At 35.6% G+C, this 10,431-nt stretch overlaps 1 protein-coding gene and 1 non-coding gene across 2 annotated transcripts; one reads left to right on the top strand and one right to left on the bottom strand.

Annotated features, from left to right (window-relative positions):
- Positions 1-456: 456 nt before the first annotated feature.
- Positions 457-563, bottom strand: LOC125498127 (small nucleolar RNA R71). The gene has a single exon (XR_007274893.1). It is a non-coding gene; the product is annotated as a small nucleolar RNA R71 (small nucleolar RNA).
- Positions 564-1,558: 995 nt separating this feature from the next.
- On the top strand, positions 1,559-2,137 carry LOC104893433 (uncharacterized). Its single transcript, XM_048645485.1, has one exon. It carries the CDS (start codon positions 1,559-1,561, stop codon positions 2,135-2,137), a length of 579 nt encoding a protein of 192 aa, XP_048501442.1.
- Positions 2,138-10,431: the final 8,294 nt, after the last annotated feature.

Here is a 10,431-nt window from a genome sequence, read left to right as displayed (position 1 = left end):
CAAATAAAAAAGCTACCAGATTTTGATTTGGAGTACATCTTCTCTGAAGAATCTGACAGTAAACCAGTAGAGATGGGGGATGACAACAATGAAAAGCCCTTACGTGATTTTTCTATGCCGAATGCTAATGGTGCACCTTCAAGTATTGTAAGGCCTACTATTTCTGCTAATAATTTTGAGCTTCGCCCTGCTTTAATTCAAATAATTCAACAAGACCAATTTAGTGGCCTAGATAATGAAGACCCTAATAAACATATAACCACTTTTCTTGAAAAATGTGATACTGTTAAGTTAAATGGAGTGACTGACGGTGTTATTCGACTCGGTTTGTTTCCGTTTTCACTTAAAGATAAAGCTAAAATGTGTTTTAAATCTAATCCATCTAATTCATTTACAACATGGGCTACATTATCTCAAGATTTTCTTAAAAGATATTTCCCTCCTGGAAAAATTGCTAAGTTTAGAAACAATATAACTAGTTTTGCTCAGTATGATGGGGAGTCTTTACATGAAGCATGGGAAAGGTTTAACGATTTACAACGTAAATGTCCTCATCATAGTGTTCCTGATTGGTTGCTAGTGTAAACTTTTTATAACGGTCTTAATGAATCTGTTAGAATAACTATAGATGTGGTCGCCGGAGGTGCAATAATGGGTAAAACTACTTAAGTAGCTAATAGGTTACTTGAAGAAATGGCTTCTAATATTTATCATTGGTCTAATAATAGGGGTAAACCAAGGAATGCTGCTGGTATATATGAAGTAGAAGGAATTAACATGCTAAATGCAAAAGTTGACAGCTTACTTAATTTGTTTACTAAAATGAGTAATGTCAATTATGTGTCTACTACTATGCAATGTAATTTGTGTGGAGGGGCTCATTTGACCAATGAATGCATTAATGTGGAACACGTTCACTTTTTTTCTAATTTTAATAGGCCACCTAATAATGATCCATACTCCAATACTTTTAATCCTTGATGGAGAAACCATCCTAATTTATCTTGGAGGAATCAAGGACAACAAAATGCTAATGTTAACTCACAAATTCCACTTGGGTTCCACCAAAGACAAAACCAACAAGAAATTAGACTAGTATGGGAGTTAGCTATTGAAAAATTGGCTAACGCTACTTCTGAAAGAATTGAAAAGTTGGAAACTAAAGTTGATCAGATTACTATTTTTAATAGAAATGTAGAACTTCAACTAGGACAGTTAGCTAATGCCATTAATTCTAAAAGTCAAGGAACTTTGCCTAGTAAAACTGAAGTTAATCCCAAACAGCACTGCAACACCGTCACTCTTAGAAATGGTAAGGAGTTCTAACAGAAAAAGTAAGATTAAAGAAAATGAGGCCGCCAATGAAAGTAAAAAAGAGAAGGAGAATTATGAAGCTGACAAAGAATCTGAATCAACACCTCTTCCCCCAATGACACCTTATGTTACCTCTATTCCTTTTCCACAAAGACTTAAACAAACTAAATTAGATAGTGAATTTCAGAAATTCTTGAAAATGTTTAAGCAATTACTTATTAACGTTCCTTTTATTGATGCTTAAATGCAAATTCCTTCTTATTCTAAGTTTCTTAAGGAAATTATGTCTAAAAAGAAGTTGGAAAAATATGAAACCATTGCATTGAGTGAGGAATGTAGCAGCTGTGATTCAGAAAAAGCTTCCCCTAAACTGAAAGACCCAGGAAGTTTATCCATTCCTTGCACTATAGGTGATATTAAATTTTCTAAAGCCTTCTGTGATTTAGGTGCAAGTGTATCTCTTATGTCTTTATCTATTTGCAAGAAGTTAGGATTGCATAATATAAAATCTACTACAGGATCTTTGCAACTTGCCGATAGATCTATCAAATATCCAATAGGAATACTAGAAAATGTGCTAATTAAAGTCGATAAATTAATTATTCCTGTTGATTTCATTATTCTTGATATGGATGAGGATATAGAGGTACCTATTATTTTAGGTAGACCCTTCTTGGCTACTGTTGGGGCTGTTATAGATGTTAAAAATGGTATTTTAACGTTTGAAATTTGTGAAGAGAAAGTTCACTCAATATATTCAATTCTTCTAAAAACAATTCACAATGTGATCTTGTTTGTCAAGTTGATATATTTGAAGACATGACTAAGAAAAAATATGTAACTGATGCTACTAATGCTCTACTTGAAGTGTGTTTAAGTAAAGCAAGTACTCCTCCTAAGCTTAAGAACGAAAAGGTAAGAAAAGTTTTCATCCAGTCAAGGAATGTTTTTCATGGAGGAAAAAGGGTGAATTCAAAACTAAAGGTAAGTCTCCCTTGAAAACTAAGACGACTACTAAAGGAGTGACTAACTCCTCGATTCATCCTGGTTAAACGGAACTTGATGGCACTAGTAGAAAAACGATGATTTGCGTCCCCTGATTTGCGTCGCACTGAAACAGAAATGACGCAAAAACCCTATTTGCGTCGTACTCCACACAATATACGATGCAAACATCAACAAACATATCAGGTATACGAGAAATATGCGTCGCACCCTCTGTGTGTGCGACGCATATTGCCTTTGTGCGTCGCATGTTTCTGTGGTGCGACGCATATTGTTGCGTTGTAGTGTGGAGAAACGGAGGCCAATCTGCGTCGCACTAAGGGTTGTGTGCGACGAACAAAGGCAATATGCATCGGACCCTCTAACCCGTCCGACGCAAATTACCAGGCCCACCTATTAGAATTCGCGGCCCATCCTTATTTTTAACCTAAAAACTCACCGCGCCGCATTTTGTTCGTTCCTCCATCTAAAAAACCCTAAAAAATCCTCTCTTTCCCCTCCCTCCCTCCCTCACTCCTCAACCCTAAAAACTCCTCTCTCTCCCTCCCTCTAAACCTAAGAAAACCGACCGTTTTCAAGTTCAAGTTCAAAAAATCCGGTCGTTTTCAAGTTCAAGTTCAACAAAACCATTTGAAACAAACAACATCAACAGATCTGCAGCGGCCAATCACTTCGAACACATCCATTCAAGTTTTCAAGTTCACTTCAAACACATCAACTGATATGATTCCGCGACCGGAATCTGCTTAGCTTCGAATAACCTTCACTCAGTTAATCTCCACTAAGAGTTCTAATTCACTTTTAGGGCTTCACTCACCTTAAACTTGAATTAGGAAAGGTTTTGAGATTGGTTTATTAGCTTCACTCACTAACTCACGCAAATCTCGCTTAGTTTTAGGTTTCACTCGCCTAAATCTAAGGTTCTTGTATTTAGATTCACTCTCTAAAAACAATAAATTCTTGGAATTAAGTACGTCCAAAATCAATCATAAACTTACGTTTAATCTACAAACAAAACAACTCTCTTTTATTATTATGGCCGAACTCATATTTATAGTACAAGTTCCCTAAACCTATTAAAACTAGTAAAGCTTAAAAGATAATAACAACTAACAAACTTATTTATCTTTATCTTAAGGATAAAGATAAATAACAAACTAAGACTTATCTATAGCACACGTTTATTATAAGATAATTACTAAGACTCCATGATAAGGAATTAGACTCCTACGTATAATAGGATTCCTTTATCACTCACACTTATAAAGCAATTAAAATACATAGAATCCTAACAGAACTAGGACTCCTGGACAGTCTCGCTCAGTGGTTGGCACTGTCTTGCTCAGTGGTTGGCACTGTCTTGCTCAGTGGTTGGCACTGTCTGGCCAACAGCAACCTACCTTTTCGAACATGATGCTCCTCATACGCATCATACTCCCCTTCTTAAAAAAAACTTGTCCTCAAGTTTCATAGTAACCATGAAATCATCCAAATCAAGCGTACAACCATATACACGATGAATATGTGGCGTAGTTCATCACGCTCTTCTGCTGCACGAAATCTTAGCCTTTCAAAATCTTGATTTGTCCCTAGTTGCAATTTATCCCGGCCTCCTAAAAAGAACAACATGTAAATCCTTGGGGAAATCACAATCACCAGCAAACCTAGGCGCCAAAGTACATGAAATATTAACTAAAAGCTCATATTTATGCACATCAACATTAGGTACCACCGCTTCCTCATGAGAAACTTCAAAGATCAAATCTTTATCCTTAGAACAAGAAAATGTTTCGAACTTTTCTTCATCCTCAACAATAGGAAGTTGTTGTTTTTCTTCATGGCGTTTTTCTTTATATTGTTGCATCAAAGATTTAACCCTTTCACCGGCTTCTTGCATACGTACAAGAGCTTGCTCAAGGCTCCATATTAAATCAAATTCACCCATATGAACCAAACAACAATAACCAACTGAAATTTTTCAGTAAATTAACCCTAAAATTTCACTCAGAGTTGAGATCTTAAACATACGTAAAACACCTCGAAAATTCATGAAATTTTGTCGTAATATACCCCTATGTGTCCTGAACACTCGACCCAAATTATATGAAAAAATAATATTGCAATCGAATGCAGTTTTTATTTCACTCACAGTATGTAATATGTCCGAAAAACAGAAATTTGCGTCCAATGTTTTCGTTTACTGCGACTTCGTTACTGCTCGGAACGGGCTGAAGTTTTGACATGATGTAGCTTTGTATGTTAGCTTTCCACATAACCAAAAATCGCACAATTTGGATACCGTACGCGCCTTCCCGCGCCGTCGCAACGCACCTTGCTCTGATACCACTTGATATGATTCCGCGACCGGAATCTGCTTAGCTTCGAATAACCTTCACTCAGTTAATCTCCACTAAGAGTTCTAATTCACTTTTAGGGCTTCACTCACCTTAAACTTGAATTAGGAAAGGTTTTGAGATTGGTTTATTAGCTTCACTCACTAACTCACGTAAATCTCGCTTAGTTTTAGGTTTCACTCGCCTAAATCTAAGGTTCTTGTATTTAGATTCACTCTCTAAAAACAATAAAATCTTAGAATTAAGTACGTCCAAAATCAATCATAAACTTACGTTTAATCTTTAAACAAAACAACTCTCTTTTATTATTATGGCCGAAACTCATATTTATAGTACAAGTTCCCTAAACCTATTAAAACAAGTAAAGCTTAAAAGATAATAACAACTAACAAACTTATCTATCTTTATCTTAAGAATAAAGATAAATAACAAACTAAGACTTATCTATAGCACACGTTTATTATAAGATAATTACTAAGACTCCATGATAAGGAATTAGACTCCTACGTATAATAGGATTCCTTTATCACTCACACTTATAAAGCAATTAAAATACATAGAATCCTAACAGAACTAGGACTCCCGGACAATCTCGCTCAGTGGTTGGCATTGTCTTGCTCAGTGGTTGGCACTGTCTGGCCAACAGCAACCTACCTTTTCGAACATGATGCTCCTCATACGCATCATCAACAACCGTTTTCCGACGAGATTTTAAACCAACAACATCAATTCAAGTTTACTTCGAACACATCAACACGTAATTGAAGAAGAGCAGGGAACGAAAATTGAAACAAAAATTGCAAATTCTCGCCAAAAAATTTATCTTATTGAGGTTCTTTTTAATTCCCTTGTAATTATGAATTTTTTTGCTTTGCTAAAAATAAATTTCTCGTATTTTTTCTTTTTAATTTACGGTATAAATTTCTGGTATTTTTTCTTTTTAATTACCAGGTCTACAGACCAAGATTCATATTTCGAATTTAAAGTGAAGGTAAATTCGAAGAAGAGCAGCGAACGATCAAAAATTCGAAGAGAAGATGTTCATTATTTTTGTATAATTCCTTTGTTAGTTTGTTTAGATTTTTTATTGTTTTTTCACATTTTTGATAGTTGTTCAGATTTTGATAGTTCATATTTCGTATGATTCTTTAGTTAATTTCATGATTTTGATAGTTTATTATTTTTGCATGATTTCATGATTTGCAAATTCAGTTTGGTGTAAATTTTGGAATGAGGGTAAAATTCAGTCTGCAAATGGATCGAAGATTGTTGTGGATTATTGTCGGATTATTGTGGATTATTTGCAAATTATTTGATTTATTTTATATATATAATGATGATTTGCGTCGCACCTAAGGGGTTATGCGACGCAGATTGCTTTTTTTTATAGTTAATTTTGGATGATGTGCGTCGCACATTGCTGGAGAAGCGACGTAGATCTTTGATTTGTGTCGCACCGTATACAACGTGCGACGCAAATAGGTAAAAGATCTGCGTCGTTTCCACATACGACGCAGATCAGTTTTAGGTCATTTGTGTCGAGACCTGTGCCGTCGGACCCAAGTCCGACGCAAATAGGGGTCCCAGGTCCGACGCAAATCGGCTTTTTTCTACTAGTGTCGAAGTCAAGCTATAGACTCTAAACAAGCGCTACTTGGGGGGCAATCCAAGAACTTTTAATTGTTCATTTAAATTTTCTCATTCAGTTCTCTTTATGCTTGTTCTTTTTCTTTTTCTTTTGCAGATACGAGAGACTAATAAATGATAATGAGGTTGTGCGATAACTAAGATGAGTCTCTTATGCATAGTACTGGCTACTATTGTCCTGCTAGTCCTTCTACTATGTGCTACCGCTGTGTTGGGATACAGTATCACCATTATTACAAGAGTAGCTAGCTCGCTGCCGCTCTCTTATTGCATTGCACGAGAGAAGTCATCTTACACTCCAGGTTGTTTCTCTCTAAGTCTTTTATATTGCCATGGTTATTGCTACAATCTCCCCTTTCCCATATAATTTGAGTATATGCAAACATTGAGGAGAATGTTTATAATAAGTGTGGGGGAGAGGCTTAAGCCTTGAATTGTTGGATTTGGTGTATTGATGTGATGCTGGAATTAATTTGTGTAAAGAGAAAAGCTAATTAGATATGCCATATTTTAGGGGAGGTGCTGTCAAAATTTGTGCAGAAATTTCTAATTTTCATGTATGATATTGATTTTAAGGCAAATTCCGTTATCTTCATTTGACTAGAGAAAACAAAACAGTTTTTGAAATTGAATATTTTTAAAAAAAGTTTTTCTAGTTTTGTTACAAGCTAATGGGTTTTTAATGTTGATTGGTTCGGAGAATAACATAGTATCATTATTCAAGTGTTTGGCAAGTGGTAAGAATAGTTATTTATGATTTGATTTGTGATTGACTTGGTGAACATCTATAACCATGGTGAGACTTTTGCGCCTTTTAGTAGACTAACACATTTATATTAGTCTCCTTTTTTTTTTTTTTGAGAATGTGTGTTAGTTCCTGGTGAAGTATAAACTCTTGAATTTGCATTGGTTTCTTCGAGGCTACATTGAAGCATGAGCATGCATAAAAATGATTAAGGCGTTTATTTTTATTGAACTACATATAGCCTAAGCCACCTACATTATCATATCTCTTTCTAAAAGCCCTCTGAGCCTTAAGCCTGTTTCTTTTGTCTAAACCACCTTACAAGCTTATAATCCTAAACACATGTCCTAACCAAAGCTTTGAGCTAGTGGAATATAATTTGGTGTTTGGAGTATTATCTGTGAAGGCTATAGTAGTAATAAAAAATTATTATTATTGAGGTGGTGTTTTATAATTCTATATCAATGGTTATTACGAGATTCTGAAAAAAAAAATTCAAGAAAAATGTTGAAAAAAATATAGGAAAAATGGATCAGAATACCCCCAACTTTGGGTGGTCCGCTTTTAACACCCCAAACTTTGGTTTATTTTTAAATACCCCCAACTTTGAAGGTGGTCCGCCAAAATGCACCCATATGACCTGTAACCTGTTAGCAAGGTAAATTTTTTTAAATTCCATCCTCTACTTCTTCTTCCTTCATTACAACCACCACCTACCCACCAACCCACCACTACCACGACCTCCCACCAGTCCCACACCCCATCCCCACCCCAGCCACCCACCAGAATCTCCCCCACCCGAGCGACCACCTTTGAATCCCTCCTCCCCAACCCCAACCACCACCTTTGAACCCCTCCTCCCCAACCCCAACCACCACCTTTAAACCCCTCCCCCCCAATGCCCAACGACCACCTTCGAACCCCTCCCCTCCACGCCCAGCCCAGCCCAACCCTTGCAGTCCCCAACCCCACCCTCACAGCCTCCTCCCTCCCCCCACCACCTCGTCAAATTCCCGCCCAACCACCACTGCTCACTACCACCATAAAATACCTTACAACCCTATACATATACACAACTCTGCTTCTTTTCCCAACAGTAATACGGTGGGAGGAAGAAGAAGAAGGCGGCGGCCGAGAACAGACAAAGAAGGGAGAAATCAGAGGTGGTTGTTGGTGGGAGTGAAGGTGGTGACGAAGGTGGTAGGGAGGAGAGAGATATGGTGGTGATGGAAGGTGGCAGTGGGGGTGTTGGGGGTGGGGGGATGAGGAGAGGAGAGAGAGATGAGCAGCGGGGGGTGGGGGTTTTGGTTTACCAGTTCATCCGGTCATAACAGGTAAATGGTGCATTTTTGGCGGAACACCCCAAAGTTGGGGGTATTTAAAAATAATCCAAATTTGGGGGTATTAAAAATGGACCGTCCAAAGTTGGGGGTATTAAAAATGGGCCGTCCAAAGTTGGGGGTATTCTGATCCATTATCTGATACGAGAATAAAAAAATTATAATGACACATGAGTGATTATAATATTTTATTTTTTATTTGCATAACTAGTGAGGGTTTACCATGTTAATTACTCAATTATTCAATTCTTGAATACGGTTGTGGTAAGACTGAATGGAAACACTAATACATGAAGTACTATGTTTTTTTGAAGAGTTGGTTGGTCTTTGGCTCATTGCTTGAGACATCTAAATAATGTTTTTGAACTAAAATTATTTTCATAAATCATATCTTTGGTCTTTGTAAAAACTTTCAGTGGAGTTATGGCTACTTATAAGAGGATTCGAATGAAAAGTCAGTCAGTTGGGAAGTTAAAATTTATAATGACAAATAGATGCTAGTATTATAGTCCTAGTTTGCTCGAGGACTAGCAAACTTTAAGCGTGGGGGAGTTGATAATGCTCTATTTTATAGATAATTTCTACCTGATATATTACTTTTTAGTATAAGTTTAGAGACTTATGATATGTTTTATTCTCATATTTTGACGTTTTAAGAGTTATGTTACTTAAGTAATAAAGTTGTTTTAAAATGAAAATTGTGCTCGATAAATTACGTGTTATTCTAGTACTACTTATACATGCTAATTGCGTTTATTTAATATTTATAATAGTGGTATATGTATTTACTCTACAAATACTTTGTTTTAAGAGCCCATCTATTTATAATTATATTAGTTTGCTTTGTAGGAAAAGAAAAAAAGAAGAAAAGAAAGTCTTATCTAGGGCTGGCAATGATGTGAGTCGAGTTCGAGTTTGACTAAACTCGACTCGAGCTCGAAAACTCATACTCAAACTCGATTCGACTCGAAAACTCGCGAGTTTCAAATTTTCAAGCTCGAACTCGAACTCGAAACCTAAACTCGAGCTCGAACTCGAAACCTAAACTCGAGCTCGAACTCGAACTCGTTTCAAGCTCGAACTCGAACTCGTTTCCAGCTCGAGCTCGAACTCGTTTCAAACTTTTTGGTCATTTGATATAGTTCTATTTTTTATAGAAGAAATTTTTTGCTTTGGTTTTTGGTCATTTTATACACTTTTTTTCATTTTTTTAAAAGAAAAGGGCCAATTGACCAATTTGGTAAAAAAAATTAGCACCTAACGACAATTTGGTAAAAAAGTTAGCTTCCATGACAATTTGGTAAATAAACTTAGCTTCGGATGATAAATCGGTAAATAAACCTAGGTTCGGGTGACAAATTGATAAAATAGTTAACTTTTGCGACAATTTGGTAGAAACAATTAAGCTCTTGCGACGTTTAGGCCAAAATTTTGAAAAGCTATTTTTTTTCTTTTTATTTATTGTTGAATTAAAGGGTATCTCCTTTTAATTAATACAATACGAGCGAGAATCATTAAAATATTATTTCACTCATCACATGTGGAGAGCAAATGTATTCATGTATGTGTTTGATATATTTGAGATTTTCTTAGGGATAATTTAATGCACCATTGTCCCCAAAGTTGTCATATATCTTCATTAGAAGATTGTATTCATCTTAAAAATTATCCACAAATATATTAAATACATTTCAATATATATTGAATACAAATGTTATTGTTCTCAAATGTTAGTTAGAATGAAAATGGAGAGGAATATATAGGAGATAGTTGGGTAAATAATTACATATAGAAAAAAGAAATAATGGTGAAAATAATAAATTAAAAATATTCTTTTTTCTACACAATTATTTTTCTCTTGTTTGCATTCTAATAAACATTCGAGAGCAACTTTTCAAAAAAAAAAACATTCAAAAACAATAACATTTGTATGCAATATATATTGGAATTTATTTCAATATTTTTGTGGAATATTTCTAAGATAGATACAATATTTTAATGAAACTATACTCTCCAAAGTAACAAC

The sequence above is a fragment of the Beta vulgaris genome, chromosome 5 (assembly GCF_026745355.1).
Source record: "Beta vulgaris subsp. vulgaris cultivar EL10 chromosome 5, EL10.2, whole genome shotgun sequence".
In the NCBI taxonomy this organism is placed as follows: Eukaryota; Viridiplantae; Streptophyta; class Magnoliopsida; order Caryophyllales; family Amaranthaceae; genus Beta; species Beta vulgaris.
This window is presented reverse-complemented; position numbering and strand designations above follow the sequence as displayed.